At 44.0% G+C, this 17506-nt stretch overlaps 1 protein-coding gene across 4 annotated transcripts in view; it reads right to left on the bottom strand.

The window, feature by feature from the left end:
* Nucleotides 1-17506, bottom strand: part of LOC112256566 (rho guanine nucleotide exchange factor 10-like) — a 99367-nt gene that overhangs the window by 58162 nt on the left and 23699 nt on the right. For 2 of the 4 annotated variants that reach the window (XM_024429888.2, XM_042325461.1), the window contains exons 3-17: nt 13937-14362; nt 12868-13197; nt 11966-12002; nt 11740-11828; nt 11262-11318; nt 10713-10900; nt 9837-9953; nt 8984-9095; nt 8593-8783; nt 8312-8491; nt 7704-7820; nt 7400-7492; nt 6877-7047; nt 4624-4769; nt 3980-4164 (exon numbers count right to left, since the gene is read on the bottom strand). In XM_024429888.2, coding sequence (XP_024285656.2) covers nt 3980-4164; nt 4624-4769; nt 6877-7047; nt 7400-7492; nt 7704-7820; nt 8312-8491; nt 8593-8783; nt 8984-9095; nt 9837-9953; nt 10713-10900; nt 11262-11318; nt 11740-11828; nt 11966-12002; nt 12868-13197; nt 13937-14362 — 2439 coding nt within the window. The remainder of the gene's footprint in view (nt 1-3979; nt 4165-4623; nt 4770-6876; nt 7048-7399; nt 7493-7703; nt 7821-8311; nt 8492-8592; nt 8784-8983; nt 9096-9836; nt 9954-10712; nt 10901-11261; nt 11319-11739; nt 11829-11965; nt 12003-12867; nt 13198-13936; nt 14363-17506) is intronic. The other 2 variants (XM_042325463.1, XM_042325462.1) reach the window with 1 other exon arrangement.

A 17506-nucleotide genomic window follows, 5' to 3' on the forward strand; every position in this document is an offset into this window, starting at 1 on the left:
TTGTGTGAAGGTCCTGGCACACTCAAAGCTTGGAAGAGCCTGTGACATCTTCAAGTAACCGGGATCGTTTGATGATCCCTCGACCTGCTTTATCACATGTTCCCCAAGACTCTCTTACAATGTGGAACTATGACAGGCTCAGCCAGAGGAACAAAGGGCCATGGTTTATTGTTTGAAAGTCTTTGTCAATTTAACTGACCCATCTCTCTTGGTGGTCCCAATTAGCTAAGCGGAGCACAACAGACGTGTGGTAGGCACACAGACATCCAGAGCAGAGCACAGGGAACTGTGACATCATATGCTGGACAGTGTTTTCATTGCCTCTTTGGTAGGCAGGTCACCAGTGGCTTTGGCAGAACATATTGGAATATGGTGAGAGAGAGAGAGCAAGGGAGAGAGAGAGAGAGCAAGGGAGAGAGAGAGAGAGAGCGAGAGAGAGAGCAAGAGAGAGAGAGAGAGAGCGAGAGAGAGAGAGAGAGAGAGAGAGAGAGAGAGGCTGAGTGTAAGGGTTTTCCCACTTAGCCAGTTCAGAGAGACAGACTGACTGGGGAAAATAATCTAATCAGTATTGAAGAAATCAGGGGGGTGACATGGCCTGATCCATTTCTGTCAGGTGAAAATGCCCATACTTGGTCTTCAATTCTAGTTCTATGTTAAATTCAATTAGCTAACATTACTGAGGTGAACCAGACTGCTATTCAGTACATATGGATCATCTCAGGGCAATTGGTTACTGGGGGTCTAACCTAGGTCAGGACTAGACAGCTGGCTAGACCTGCCTGTCTGTCGGTCCAGATGCTGCTGTTGACCGTGCAGTTTTCATCCCCCGTCAGGCCGTCTGTGGCAGACTAGAGGGCAGATGGAGGGATAGCGGGTGGGTGAGTGGGTAAAGCCTTCCTCTTGCTTCGGTTCAGCTGGCAGTGCTCGCGTACTGCCTTAAAAAGACCTTCGCTTGAAAACTGAGAAAAAGCAGCAATAGTATTGTTTGTCCATCTTGAGATGCCGTAGCCAGTATACACCTTTTCAAAATCGGCAACATTAATCTAAGATAGATTTTTGAGTTGTCATTAATAGTGACATCTTTGTCACGCAGTCTACCTAAGATGTTTGGTTGAATGACAAAAACTAAATTGAAGAATCCCTACTGTTGACCAATCATCAACAAAGGGGTGTAGACTTTGGCTACAGACTTCAGCTTTTGCATCGAGAAAAAATGTGTGGATGAACAGCCCCAAAAAAAACCTTGCCAAAGACTAAAACTAAAAGAAAAAAATATAGAATATGTGCACAAACTGTTCCAAACTATTTTGGATAGGAAATATGCCCACGCCTTAAGAGGCTTGGGAGAGGAGGGGAGACAGAGTGGCAGTTGGGCAGTCAACGAGAGAGAGGAGAGGAAAGCTTGCTTATCCCCTGGCATTTCAGTGAGTAAGAGGATGAGTATAAAAAAAGGAATGGCCCAAATGGTCAACTTCACCCAGGGTCCTGTGCTTTAAGAATATTGATGGAGAGCAGAACAGTAGATAACTAATGGACTCTTAAATAACACACACTTATGCACAATTACATCCATTTGCAACCTCTCACTCAACGTCAACAAAACAAAAAGGAGATGATCGTGGACTTCAGGAAACAGCAGAGGGAGCACCCCCCTATCCACATCGAAGGGACAGTAGCGGAGAAGGTGGAACGTTTTAAGTTCCTCGGCATACACATCACAGACAGACGGAAATGGTCTACCCACACAGACAGTGTGGTAAAGGCACAACGCCTCTTCAACCTCAGGAGGCTGACGAAATGTGTCTTGTCACCTAAAACCCTGACAAACTCTTATAGATACACAATCGAGAGCATCCTTTCGGGCTGTATCACCGCCTGGTACGGGAACTGCACCGTCCTCATCCGCAAAGCTGATGTCACAGCAAGGCCAAAAAGATCATCAAGGACAACAACCACCAGAGCAACTGCCTGTTCACCCAGCTATCATCCAGAAGGCGAGGTCAGTACAGGTATATCAAAGCTGGGAAAGAGAAACAGCTTCTATCTCAAGGCCATCAGACTGCTAAAGAGCCAACTCAGAGAGGCTGCTGCCTACATAGACTCATATGACTAGCCACTTTAATAAATGGATCACTAGTCACTATCAATGCACTCTAAATAATGCCACTTTACTAATGTTAACATATCCTACATTACTCATCTCATACGTATATACTGTACCTTGTACCATCTATTGCATCTTGCCTATGCTGCTCGGCCATTGCGCATCCATATATTAATATATTAACATATTCTCATTCTATCCCTTTAGATGTGTGTATTATGTCAGAACTAGAAGCGCAAGCACTTCGCTACACTCGCATTAACATCAGCTAACCGTGTGTATGTGACCAATAGAATGTGATTTGATGTTGACCGTCATCCTCCTCCAGGCATGCGAGTCAAAAGGGCTACTAACAAACTATAGAGTCATCCAACATCAGTGGCTAAACGTCATTGTACAGTAGAACATACCCCTGGTAATGCAACTAAGAGTCAATATATCAAAGGGATGTGGCAGGGGATACGAAGGAGTTTCAACGGCTTTATACACATGTAGTGGAGTAGATCACACTAGCACCACAGATGGGATGGACAGAGAGCAGCAGGCAGCGGAGAGCTAGGTGGAATAAGACGGTGGTAATGTCTGCTCGGCCACATCCTGCCACGCACAGAAAACCACACCTATGACTAGCATACGATAAAGCAGTTACTCCACAGCATCAGTGGAGGCTAATAATGGCTGGTACGGACGGCTCATCAGGACGGCTCATCATAATGGCTGGTACGGCGTAAATGGAATGGAAACCTTGGTTTTGATATATTTGATACCATGCCACCCATTCCAGTCCAACCATTACCACAACCCCGTCCTCCCCAATTAAGGTGTCACCAACCTGCTGTGCATAACATCCTCCCTGCCTTCCCCAGTGGGTGTAGCAGCTGTCACCACCTGAACACAACACTAGCTAAATGAAAAGCACACCAACGTACCATTACATTGCACATAAGCCATACCTGGTTGGTAGTCAGGAGTCAGGGTGAATGTTCTGGACTAAAAACAGCAACGGCATGGCTATGACCACAAATCATACAGTCTGGTTATGATGGTTGCATGGTTTCCAATAAGGAGTTGAATAAAGAAACGGCCGGGCTGGACAGCTTGCCAGAGCAGACCGGGGGGAAACCCAGTGGAAAGAGTGAAGTCACTGACCCTGCAGACGGTGCAGAGTGGAGTTGGCTTCTTATAGACTCTCCAAGGACGAGCACCATTTTTAAACACCGCTCATTGGTTCCAGAGGGAAAGCCTGGCACACAGAAGATGATGGCTTTGTCGATGATGTCTGAACTGAATCTATTATTATAAGCAACTTGGCTCTGTGTTATTGAGTAGGTTGCTGTAATCCCAGATAGAAAGCCCCCCCCCCCATGATTGGTTAGTAACATAAGTGGGTCATGTAGTGCCTGTAGTGTTGATCTGAGCCCACTGAGAGCTGGCCAAGCAGGCTGCTAGATAATTACAGTAATCATCTAGAACGCATCAATATTTCAAAAAGGGGTGTTGAAGTAGCATTAGCAGTAAGAGGAAATGGTATTGATTTTACACACAACAGAAAACAAGTTATTGCTCCCTGTACTGTATATGCAATATACAGCCACTGTGCACAGTAATGGCATGGTATTTCAATATAAGACCTCATATTCCCCTCTTTAGGATTAGTTATGTGGTCATAAAGGAATGATTGCATCATGGAATGGAAAAGCCAGAGTTTCAGACCTCCAGTCCAGAACGCCAAGCTAATAGCTAATCAAATATCAGGGTTCCGGGCCTTTGGGGCACTCTGTACACCCCCAAACCACACATCATAACTTATTTAATTTCACCCATTACGATAGAAATCGGGACCCAGAAAGACCCTTGTGACTGAGTGGGACGTACTTGGCTTGGCGTTGACAACCACCTTCTCTCCAGAGTGGGGTTGTGGGGTGAAGCGGCAGTTGTCGCCCATGTCCTCACTGGAACCAAACTCTACCACACCCACAAAGCTCAGAGGGACACTCCACTTCAGCAGGAACTTCTGGCCCGGGGGGACGTTGCCACTACCACTACCATCCACACTGCACCTGGATAGAGGAAGAGGAAACGGTGAAGTAGGCTGAGGATTACTGCTTTTCTTCACAGTGATCAATAAAAGTTTCCTCAATCAAGATTCAACTTGATCAAGAGTGTATTCATCACTCCTGTATGAGTTGGTGTAAACACAATCAGGGTAAACTAAAGTTTAGAATAAATAAATAAGCGCCAATTCAAACAAAAGGTAGGCTAAATTATTTAAACATTGCCAGGCATATGGTATGCTGTATTACAGCTATGACTATTTCTTATAGCTCAAATATCTTCCTGCCAGAGCCAGTGGCCAGTGTGGTGAAGTGTTCTATGGACATACAGTAGTCAGTAGTGTAATTACAAGGCACTCCCTCCACCATAGGGTGCTGATCAGAATCATACCCAGAAAGGGTGCTCTGTCTGTGGTTATAAATCCTGGCCAAGGTGGTTACCGTGTTTGGTGCGTTGGGTCTTACCGGACGTTGGGCGTGGCACACATGAGCACGTCGTTGAGAAGAAAAAGGCGTCGCTCCTTGGTCTTGATGACCTCACCGCGGTCGTTGTAGACTGTCTCCACCATGTCGTCTGAGCGAATCAGGTAACGGCTGTCGTTGCTCAGGAGCTGGTGGGTGACGAAGGGAGACACAGTGGTCAGAGGTCAGCTACAATGGATTTGACAATCTTCCCCAAGGTGAATTTAAGATTTATTGTAAATGCATGGTATTACCCATGATTTATAAATACATTCTCAAGATATTGCAGGGAAGACATGTTAGATCTCAGTAGAACTTTTAAGAGTGGTCCTTGTCAAGGGTGACATGTATATTTAGTTAAAGTAGACTACACACATACTATTTTAAGCACATCCAGTTTACAGACAAGTGTGCATTTAGACACAGTAAATGCACTTCGCAACATACACACCTCCATAAATATAGATGCCATGCGGTGGCTGTTAGCTCTTGTGGGCAGACAAATAATTAGACAGTAGGGAATACTGATTTTATACCTTCCTCCGTATCAGGCACTGAGCAATTTTATATATATCTATATATATATAAAAATATAAATATATAAAAAAATATAAATTTATAAAAAATATAAATATATACATATATACACACATACATACAGTTGAAGTCGGAAGTTTACATACACTTAGGTTGGAGTCATTAAAACTCGTTTTTCAACCACTCCACACATTTCTTGTTAACTATCTATAGTTTTGGCAAGTCAGTTAGGACATCTACTTTGTGCAGGACACAAGTCATTTTTCCAACAATTGTTTCCAAACATATTATTTCATTGTATCACAATTCCAGTGAGTCAGAAGTTGACATACACTAAGTTGACTGTACCTTTAAAGAGTGGAAAATTCCAGAAAATTATGTCATGGCTTTAGAAGCTTCTGATAGGCTAATTGACATCATTTGACTCAATTGGAGGTGTACCTGTGGATGTATTTCAAGGCCTACCTTCAAACTCAGTGCCTCTTTGCTTGACATCATGGGAAAATCTAAAGAAATCAGCCAAGACCTCAGAAAAATAATTGTAGACCTCCACAAGTCTGGTTCATACTTGAAAGCAATTTCCAAACACCTGAAGGCACCACATTCATCTGTACAAACAATAGTACGCAAGTATAAACACCATGGGACCACGTTCATCTGTACAAACAATAGTACGCAAGTATAAACACCATGGGACTACGCAGCCGTCATACCGCTCAGAAAGGAGACGCGCTTTTTTTTTGCAACTGCACATGGGGACAAAGATCATACTTTTTGGAGAAATGTCCTCTGGTCTGATGAAACAGAAATAGAACTGTTTGGCCATTAATGACCATCGTTATGTTTGGAAGAAAAAGGGGGAAGCTTGCAAGCCGAAAAACACCATCCCAATCGTATAGCACGGGGGTGGCAGCATCATGTTGTGGGGGTGCTTTGCTGCAGGAGGGACTGGTGCACTTCACAAAATAGATGGCGTCATGAGGGAGGAAAAAATGTTGAAGCCACATCTCAAGACATCAGGAAGTTAAAGCTTGATCGCAAATGGTTCTTCCAAATGGACAATGACCCCAAGCATACTTCCAAAGTTGTGGCAAAATGGCTTAAGGACAACAAAGTCAAGTTATTGGAGTGGCCGTCACAAAGCCCTGATCTCAATCCTATAGAAAATGTGTGGGCAGAACTGAAAGTGTGCGAGCAATGAGGCCTACAAACCTGACTCAGTTACATCAGCTCTGTCAGGAGGAATGGGCCGAAATTCACCCAACTTATTATGGGAAGCTTGTGGAAGGCTACCCGAAACGTTTGTTAAACAATTTCAAGGCAATGCTACAAAATACTAGTTGAGTGTATGTAAACTTCTGACCCACTGGGAATGTGATGAAATAAATAACTCACTCTCTCTACTATTTATGAAATGTCACATTCTTAAAATAAAGTGGTGATCCTAACTGACCTAAAACAGGGAATTTTTACTTGGATTAAATGTCAGGAATTGTGAAAAACTGAGTTTAAATGTATTTGGCTACGGTGTATGTAGACTTCAACTGTGTATCAGATTTGTGGATAGATGGATTCTTAGATCGAGGCCTTGACTTTACTAACACCCCCCACATACATTGTAATAAACCAAATCTGTTTAAAAACACAAATCATCAAGCTATCGAGGACATACACTGAGACTTTATGGTCTGAACATGATCAAACGGTGTGTGTGTTTACCTTGTTGAGGTAGCGTTCGTTCATGGCCTTGGCTATGTGTCTGATCTCGCAGCGCTGGTCAGCGTCCCGCTTCTTCTCGTTGAGCTTCTCAGCCAGGGTTTCCAGCTCTGTCAGGGCCATCTGTAGGTGTAGTCTGTCACTGTGGCCTACTGGGGTGTTTCTCAGCATGTCCTGCCATAAAGCGTGGAGAGATGACACATTCAGAGCATTACATAGCACCGATCACACCCAGAGATTCTCTACAGCGGCATAGCATCGGTTGAAAACTATTCAGATTCCTTCTGACAACCATCGGGGCTGTCTTAAAAAAGGTTATCCTCAGTCATAACAATTATGGAGAGAGGATAAAAATGTAAAGTGCCCGGAGACCAGAAGCAGAAATACTTTCCCAAGAGTACGCACACCAGTGTAGTGCATTTTTAACAACGCAGCTCTTTGGTTAGTGAGTATGCGGCCCCCTCTGTTGGTGAATCCATGCAATATTTTTCTGAGGGCAGTATGGACGCTAGAGTGAAATCGATACCTGCAGCAGCAAAATGAACTGAGGGAACCTCTGGATGGGCTTCATCATGAGTCCATAGAGAGTGACCCGGTCACTGCTGGTATCCTGACGATGCTGTGGAGAAAAAAGGAGGACAATCAATGATTACTGATTGATGCACTGCAGGACAATCTAATACACAACCACAAACTATTTTAGTTCAGTCTGAAATCGACCCCCGGTCCTATGTTAAGGGTAGAGCCAGAGATGCATATTCTGCACAACTGTATTTTCACAGGAGCATACTTTTTATTTATTTGAACAACAGTGCTGCTCTCTGACTGACCTTGAGGAAGTCCAGGAAGCTGGGTTTGGAGGCACACGTCTTCCTGACCACCGCCATGGCCGTACTGAAGTTGTTCACAAACTCACAGTAGGCGTCCAGCACCATGGACTTGGAGAACTGGGAACCAGATATGTAAAGAGAGACAGAGAGGGGAGAGAGAAAGCCATCAACACCTCATAGTCCAACACAATCATAGTCAGGAATGGAATCATCCTGGGTCCTGGGCCAAAATAAACTGTTAGCTAGAGACATCAGGGTGGAGCACTTCCTCCAAAAACCGAGCACAGCTGTGTGTATGTGCAGTGTCTGTGTGTATGTGCAGTGTCTGTGTGTGTGTGTAGGCATGGGACTAATTCCTTTACAATGAGGCAATTTGTAAAAACACTGAGTAATGGGAAACTTGCATTTTAGCTTCAGTCAGTGTTATGCTAAATGGTGAAGCCCAGTGCAGGACATGGCGTGAGCACAGGATCTTTTCAGTCCCACTAGTTTTGACCAATTGACCACTGTTAAATACTCTTCCAGCCTTTCATTTTTAAAAGTAGAACGTTAGGAATGCAATCCTTCCTATGTCCCGCAGCACAGGATTCACTTGCCCACCAACCCACCGAGGCAACAAAGACGTCCCCAATCATTTCCAGACTGTCCCACTCGGCCACGCGGCATGCCAGGGCGATCTGGAACAGGGCGTGGCACTGGAGAATCTCCCGAATGCGATAGAACGTCATCTTGAGCTTCCTGTCGCTTAGCAACCTGGGCTCAATCTCTGAAAGTGGCTTTTCATATTGCTAATAAGAGAGAGGATAAGGATGATGAGGAAGTGGGAACTCTTTCCCTTGAAGAAACCACTATAAAGTTATATGAAATGTACCAAGTGAAATTAACTTGCCTCTAAAATCCGCTTCAGTGCATCCAGATAGTTCTTCTCACTCTCTAATATGGAGCCCAGTATACACCTCCTCACCACCTGTTGTTGTGAGAGACCCTCAGGGACGGGACTGAGCACTGGCTCCATGTTGAAGCAGTCCACCTCGATGAAGAGCTCGGACTCCTCACCCTCAAAACAGGTCGACTTCCTCTCTGAGACACACAGGAGAGACGTGGTCAACTCAAAATCAGATCAGCATCACCCAGGAGGTCACTACACATAGCTAGTGGATGAATTCCCCTTTACAATCTTAAGTGCTTCCAATTCATCCCAGATCCCAGATACACTAGTGTAATTAACTGACTAACGTGCACAAAAAGGACCAAAGTCCATGTTCTGCTCTTACTCTTACCATGACAGTGGGTTTTGGTCTTGATGAACGACCGTCCCCTTTTCACCACTGCTTTGGTCTTCTCCAGGCCGTCTTTGGTCCCGTCTCTCGCTGCCTTCACCAGCTTCTGCATCTTCAGGTACATCAACAACAGTAAATAGCCCACCATCACAGTCAACATGATACTGAAGCTTTAAGGGAGGAGCCGTGTTAGGAGAAAAAGGGAAGATGGCAGATCGTGTAAATACAGGAACAGGATCTTTTGGATAACTGGGTGGACCAGAGCAAGACAGCAACTGGGACAGCAGCTGAACTGAGGCAATCTGAAGTAAAGGATTCTCACAAATGCTTAAGGGCATGAAGAGACAAGTACTTCACTCTAAATAGGGAATGTGAGTAGGTTAGAGGCACTTTGATTAGCTAGGGTAGGGTCAAAGAAGATCTACTAGACTGCTACTGTCTGCTGAAAAGTATACATTTGGAGTAGAATTAACTTTTTTCATAGATTTGTTTGAAAGTGTTCTGTATTATCATTAGCCAATGAGTGGACGGAGATGACCAAGTACACACTTCCTGTCTAGGCCTACACACAGCTGCACTGGTGTCTCAGTCTGCTGTAGAACTAAAGGCATGTCACTAAAGGGGATGCATAGTTGCCACAACATCCACACAGTTAGAGGCCCAGGGCGATGCAGTAGACACAAACCCACCACCAGACATAAGAGCAGGATGAAGAGAAACCAGTTCGGAGTCAGTCGGTGAGAGACACAGTGAGGGAGGTCGGTGTTAAGGATGCCGAGGAGGCTTGAACCCTAACCCTTGTCTAGCGGAGGGCAGGGTGACAACACACACCGACCAGTACGATGGCATTTACCTTCGGCTCGTGTTCCTGTTTAATCTGCTGCAGCACTACCGCTCCCACTGTATTTGCCATAAGATCTTTCATCTTTTTCTCATAGTGTTCTTTCAAGCGTGTCAGATCTTGAGAAAGCTAAACGAAAGCAGAGCAATTTGAAGCGTTACCAGACCGTTCCTTTGAAGGTGCTCAGCCAGAGAAGATCATGCCCTCACGCCAACCCGCCCACTCTCACCTCAGCTAAGGCCTCGCCTCCTTACTCCTATTTCGTCTACCACCCCGGATACTCATCTTAACAGGGCCTATTTCTCCTAAAGAAGCCAAGCAGTCAGTTTGTGCAGCCAGCTGAGTAATAACCATGGGGTTTCCCTGGCAAGACCTCTGGGCTGAAAAAACAAGCGGGCCATTCACTTCAAACCAAATACACAAATTAACTGTATATTATCAGGAACATAGTAATAACATGTGCAGCCAGAAGGCAAGAATAAGCCTACGGTGTATTTACATTAGCTCAAGTAGTAATCATATGAAATATGCTTGAAATCTCCCGTTTAACTGGATATGATCTTTTTAGATATTCATTGTGTCCCACTGATTCTGCTTCCTTGTCTGTTCAATATCCCAATATAAAACTATCCTTCTTTAGCTTCTCTTCTGTGGTGTCCATCTGCACCTTGTACATCTCCTGGTGAATGAAGACAATAAACAGAACCTTCCTGTTCTCTCTCAATCTTCTACTCCCTATAGAATACAGTATATTACTGTATATTCCCCCTCCTGTCCTCAATTTCTTGTACCCAAATCCCAACTCTTCTCACCCCCTCTCCACCCTTCTCCCTCCACAGAAGGACAGGTCTGTAGACAGCGGGAGGGTAAGGTGCTTAGTTTACATACATGGGTGGTCTTCTTCTGCGGTGTCTTCCCTCTCATGAAGGCATCAGGCAGGCCGTTCTCCCCCTGGCCCTCACCGTCACTCTGCTCGTCGTAGCTCTCAAACTCGCTGGAGCTCCAACCGTTGTCTAGGGAGCTGCCACAGCCCTCCTCCCCAAACTCCACATCGTCATAGATCATCTCATCTGGCTCTGGGGGAGGGGGAGGGGGGCAGCAAAGGGTTAAAACCAAGGGGAACAGCATAAAAATCAGGGTGAAATATATTAAACTGCAATGTTACACTGTGTTCATGTACAGTAAGTCAGCTCAAAACTCCTTGGCATATATAACAAATTCTATATATGTCAGTTCTAGGGCATCAACAGAACATAATCAAAACTGTGTTAGGCTAGAGGCACATGACATTAATCTGATGAATAATTCCAGCACATTATGTTTTAGAAATGCAAAAGAGTTCAGACTATGTAGAAGTACTCAGACACTGTGGCAAAAGGGCAATGACAGTACAAAGAAAGAAGGATAAAAGGAGCACAGAAAGAATGCTGCACTAACCTGTAGTTGAATCAGAGTTTTCTCTGGGCACGTCATCATAAATTACTTCATCTGGATCTAAATGACAAAGCAACCATGTTCGAACGAATTAAAGGTCTCAACGTGCAACAAATCTTCCCACAACGGACAAAATACAGTTTCAGGGAACTGAGGAGAGGCAAGACCACACAAAGGGCCTGGTTCCTCAAAGGGAGCTAGAGGAAGGAAGTGTCTGGTGTTTCATTTGAGAGAAGAAAAAAAAAAAGAGACAGAAACCTGAAATCTGCATAATCATGCATTGTGCACGGGACTTGGTGGTGGACTCAGTGTGCACTGAAAACCTTAATGCCCGTCCTGTGGTGTTCTAAGCAGGCCAAAAAGTATGCATCATTGTTACCACAATTCTGTAGTAAATACTAGGTAAACACAAACAGGACAGAAAATGTCAGGAAAAGACATTTCTCACTAGTAGCTAAATGAGAAGAGAACGAGTACTTACTTTCCATCCAGGCTGTGTTTGCAGGGTCCGACACCCATTTGGACAAAGCATCCTCCTCCCTGATGGCAGGATACTCTTCACTAAAGACACTTGAATGAAGAGAAATAATAACCACCTGCTATTCCAATGCAAATAACCAAGATGCCACATAATCACAAATTCTGGAAGATCAACTAGATGACAAAGCAGATTAGTGAAGAAAGAGCCTGACAGGAGAGTCACTCACCTGTCTACAGAAGTGTTGCATGTCGCCACCACAGTAACTGAAGGGAGAGAGCGAGAGAAATAACAGTAATGAACTTGGACTTCTCCTTCAATAAATAAGAACATAACCTAAAATGTGCAGTTTGCAATAAACCTTATGTACCACCAGGGGGCAGCCATCACTGAAACTAAACTTGTATTAAAGAGCTATAAAGATACTTCAGAATGCATTGCTCATTCTAAAAACTGCAATGATGAACTGCTATATTATATTAACGATAGGCCTACGTTTCAGAATATTTCAGACAGAACAACCTTACAGTATATTGGAACAATCAATCAATATATTGGCATTTTAACTCCAGAATATCCCCTTTAAAATACTTTCACAAAACACTCCAAATGTCTTAGCATTTTTCACAGGAGTGACTCTGTGATATGTTGGCTAGCTTAAATTACACTGCAATTTTCCCCCAGACTGGCCAAGCCACGAATTTGAAAAGTTCTACAGTAACATTGAAAGAAAACAGGAAAATCCTCAACGCCAACACAGAATTTGGTGGGCGGCTAAATTTAGCCCCCACTTCCTTGTGGCAAGGCTTTAGGAAAAAAGGAATGCGACAGAGAAAGCAGAGGAAAAATGAGTTGGGAGTACAGAGCATGCAGGTGCAATAGACTCTCATCTCAAAGTCAGTAGGGGAGAGGACGGGGGAATTCCATCATAGGAAAAGGAAGTCAAAGTTTCAGTCATGCCCACCACATTATTCAGTGCTCGGTTCATTGTAGAAACAATCTATAAAATACATTACACCACACTATTGTGAAGTTTGCGACATGAATGCAGGACAGAGTAGAAAGAATAGAAGAGGAACATCTGTTCAAATCCTTCTACAGGTTTCCACTCTGGGTGGCTTCTTCCTTTACCATCCTCGTCCAGAGAGAAGTGTCGGATGATGATGGGCGTGGTGTAGGCTGGCGTGATAAGGGGCACGCCAGAGGGGGTGGCGTATCCACAGGGCACAGGCACAGAGTAACCCGGGGGGACACAGGGGGGGCTGGTGGGTGACACATCCTGTCCATCCCCCTCCTCTCCTCCCACCCTCTCAACAGGTGAGGAAGGGGCAAGCCCATGCTGCTGCTCCAGCTGTTGTAGTTGGACGGGGGTGATGTCAATCACAGAGTAGGGGTTGACTTTCTTCTGGGAGGTGGTCCTAGGGTTGGCTGGGGGAGGGTCATCGCTGGACACTTCCTTATCTAAAATGGAAATGTAATACAGTCTGTTAGCCCCAAATGAGCCCCCATCAATACAACACAGCTACAGTTGCTGGATGCTCTGAATGTGCTGGAACTAGTTTGGTACTGGATTACTTTGCAGCTCCGAAATACTTTAAGGTAGTGCCATAACATTTCATAAGAGCAATTTGGTTAAGTGAATAAGATCATTGGAGAACACTGAAGAATACTGACTGTGGTTTACAGAACATTTTCTTAATACTCCAATCTGCTTGGTTCAGACAGAGACAGCTGTGTGTTTACGGTCCAACAGTAGAGAGCATGGCGCTTGTAACGCCAGCGTAGTGGGTTCGATTCCCGGGACCACCCATACGTAAAACTTAATCTGCGCATGACTGTAAATCGCTTTAGATAAAGAGTCTTCTAAATGGCATATATTATTTTAATGAATTCCAGGAGTAACCCTGCAGCCAGCGATTCCAGGGGTCAGGAGAGAGATGGGCGGTGCTATCGTCTATCCCTGCCGGACATGGAGCATGTGCCAGAATGAGGTTATATAACATGTGGAGGCAATAGTCACAACATGCGCTGATGGATTGCATGACACCCTCTACTGTACAGCACCCACTGAGTGTGGAGTTATGATATGCTTTTGGAGGTACATTATTTGTGTATATTTGGACTACGGCAAGACAAAAGAGAGCCCATCTTCAGAGCTCCAGGTTCTAAAGAGGAACACTGAACGGTTGTTTCCACTAACCAACAGAGTCTGTTCCTACAGGAGAGGAGTCCTCTGAAGGTGGAGGAAGGGGTAGGTCACTGTCTTTGTCAGCTGGGACTGGGACTGCTGAAGCCTTTTCCCCTTCTGCTGCAGCCACAACTGCTGTGTCTGTTGTGGCCATGGTAGCTGGAACTGGAAGTGATGCGGCAACTGTAGCAGTAGTTGGGTCCACAGTCGCTGTCGCTGCTGGGGGGTCTGGGTTTGAGGGCTGCCCCTCTAGGTGGTGTTCAGGGTCTGCTCCTTCTGGCTCTGGGTGGGGGGCCACACCATTGGCCTGGGCCCCGTAGTCAGGGGCCAGAGGGGCGGGGGGCAGCCGGTCTGCCTCAGGGACCTCATCCCCACTGTCATCAAATTCAAACTGCTCCCCCTCTTCTTCATCTGCATAGGGCACATCGTCCACCAACACTAAGAGAGGAGAGAGGGAGAGAGTCAGATCAACACAGCTAACGTACAGTGCCTTGCGAAAGTATTTGGCCCCCTTGAACTTTGCGACCTTTTGCCACATTTCAGGCTTCAAACATAAAGATATAAAACTGTATTTTTTTGTGAAGAATCAACAACAAGTGGGACACAATCATGAAATGGAACGACATTTATTGGATGTTTCAAACTTTTTTAACAAATCAAAAACAGAAAAATTGGGCGTGCAAAATTATTCAGCCCCTTTACTTTCAGTGCAGCAAACTCTCTCCAGAAGTTCAGTGAGGATCTCTGAATGATCCAATGTTGACCTAAATGACTAATGATGATAAATACAATCCACCTGTGTGTAATCAAGTCTCCGTATAAATGCACCTGCACTGTGATAGTCTCAGAGGTCCGTTAAAAGCGTATATAGCATCATGAACAACAAGGAACACACCAGGCAGGTCCGAGATACTGTTGTGAAGAAGTTTAAAGCCGGATTTGGATACAAAAAGATTTCCCAAGCTTTAAACATCCCAAGGAGCACTGTGCAAGCAATAATATTGAAATGGAAGGAGTATCAGACCACTGCAAATCTACCAAGACCTGGCCGTCCCTCTAAACTTTCAGCTCATACAAGGAGAAGACTGATCAGAGATGCAGCCAAGAGGCCCATGATCACTCTGGATGAACTGCAGAGATCTACAGCTGAGGTGGGAGACTCTGTCCATAGGACAACAATCAGTCGTATATTGCACAAATCTGGCCTTTATGGAAGAGTGGCAAGAAGAAAGCCATTTCTTAAAGATATCCATAAAAAGTGTCGTTTAAAGTTTGCCACAAGCCACCTGGGAGACACACCAAACATGTGGAAGAAGGTGCTCTGGTCAGATGAAACCAAAATTGAACTTTTTGGCAACAATGCAAAACGTTATGTTTGGCGTAAAAGCAACACAGCTCATCACCCTGACCACACCATCCCCACTGTCAAACATGGTGGGGGCAGCATCATGGTTTGGGCCTGCTTTTCTTCAGCAGGGACAGGGAAGATGGTTAAAATTGATGGGAAGATGGATGGAGCCAAATACAGGACCATTCTGGAAGAAAACCTGATGGAGTCTGCAAAAGACCTGAGACTGGGACGGAGATTTGTCTTCCAACAAGACAATGATCCAAAACATAAAGCAAAATCTACAATGGAATGGTTCAAAAATAAACATATCCAGGTGTTAGAATGGCCAAGTCAAAGTCCAGACCTGAATCCAATCGAGAATCTGTGGAAAGAACTGAAAACTGCTGTTCACAAATGCTCTCCATCCAACCTCACTGAGCTTGAGCTGTTTTGCAAGGAGGAATGGGAAAAAATGTCAGTCTCTCGATGTGCAAAACTGATAGAGACATACCCCAAGCGACTTACAGCTGTAATCGCAGCAAAAGGTGGCTCTACAAAGTATTAATTTAAGGGGGCTGAATAATTTTGCACGCCCAATTTTTCAGTTTTTGATTTGTTAAAAAAGTTTGAAATATCCAATAAATGTCGTTCCACTTCATGATTGTGTCCCACTTGTTGTTGATTCTTCACAAAAAAATACAGTTTTATATCTTTATGTTTGAAGCCTGAAATGTGGCAAAAGGTCGCAAAGTTCAAGGGGGCCGAATACTTTCGCAAGGCACTGTATACTGTGCCTTCAGAAAGTATTGATACCCCTGGACTTTTTCCACATTTTGTTGTGTTACAAAGTGGGACTAAAATGGTTTTAAAAAATTAACAATCCACATAAAATACTCCGTACTATTAATACAAAATTAAAACACTAATATAATCTTGATTAGATAAATTTAACCCCTTGAGTCAATACATGTTAGAAATCACCTTCAGCAGCGATTACAGCTGTGAGTCTTTCTGCGTAAGTCTAAGATTGTGCAACATTTACCCATTTATTATTTTTTAAATTCATGCTCTGTCAAATTGGCTGTTGATCATTGCTAGACAACCATTTTCCAGGCCTTGCCATAGTTTTTATTGAAATCTGCTTGAAAATCTAACTTGCCCAGAGCATTCACTGTCTTATTGGTAAGGAACTCCTGTATAGATTTAGCCTTGTGTTTTATGTTATTGTCCTGGTGAAAGGTGAATTAAAATCTCCCCGTGTCTGGTAGAAAGCAGACAACCAGGTTTTCCTCAAGGATTTTGCCTGTGTTTGGTTCCATTCCATTTCTTTCGTATCCTGAAAAACTCTCCAGTCCGATTACAAGCATACCCAAAACATGATGCAGCCACCACGTCGCTTGAAAATATGGAGAGTTGTACTCAGTAATGTGTTGTATTGAATTTACCCCAAACATAACACTTTGCATTCAGGACAAAACATGTTTTGCAGTATTACTTTAGCACCTTGTTGAAAACAGAATGAATGTTTTGGAATTCTTTTCATTCTGTCAATTAGGTTAGTATTGTGGAGTAACTACAATGTTGACGCATCCTCAGTTTTCTACTATCACAGCCATTCAATTCTAACTGTTTTAAAGTCACCATTGTCCTCAAGGTGAAATCCCTGAGCGGTGTCCTTCCTCTCCGGCAACTGAGTTAGGAAGGATGCCTGTATCTTTGTAGTGACTAGGTGTATTGACACCATCCAAACTGTAATTAATAACTTCACCATGCTCAAAGGATTATTCAATGTTGGCTTGTTCTATTTTTACCCATCTACCAATAGATGCCTTTCTTTGCCACGCATTGGAAAACCTCCCTGGTCTTTGGGGTTGAATCTGTGTTTGAAATGCACTTCTCGACTGAGGGACCTTACAGATAAGTGTGTGTGTGTGGGGGGGGTACAGAGATGTGGTAGTCATTCTAAAATCATGTTAAAATGATTATTTCACACAGGGTGATTATACGCTATTTATTATGGTGACCTGTTAAGCACATTTTTACTCCTGGGCTTGTTAAGGCTTGCCATTAAAGAGGGGTTAAGTGCTTAATGACTGAAGACATTTTAGATTCATTTTTAATTAATTTGAAAGCATTTTGAACATTTCAGGCTGTAACAACAAAATGTGGAAAAAGAGTGAGAACATGACACGTGGAAGTAGAACAATTTAAGTTTAATAATTACGCTCAAAGAGCATCACAACTTCAAAACA

This window comes from Oncorhynchus tshawytscha, linkage group LG08, assembly GCF_018296145.1.
Source record: "Oncorhynchus tshawytscha isolate Ot180627B linkage group LG08, Otsh_v2.0, whole genome shotgun sequence".
Classification (NCBI taxonomy): Eukaryota; Metazoa; Chordata; class Actinopteri; order Salmoniformes; family Salmonidae; genus Oncorhynchus; species Oncorhynchus tshawytscha.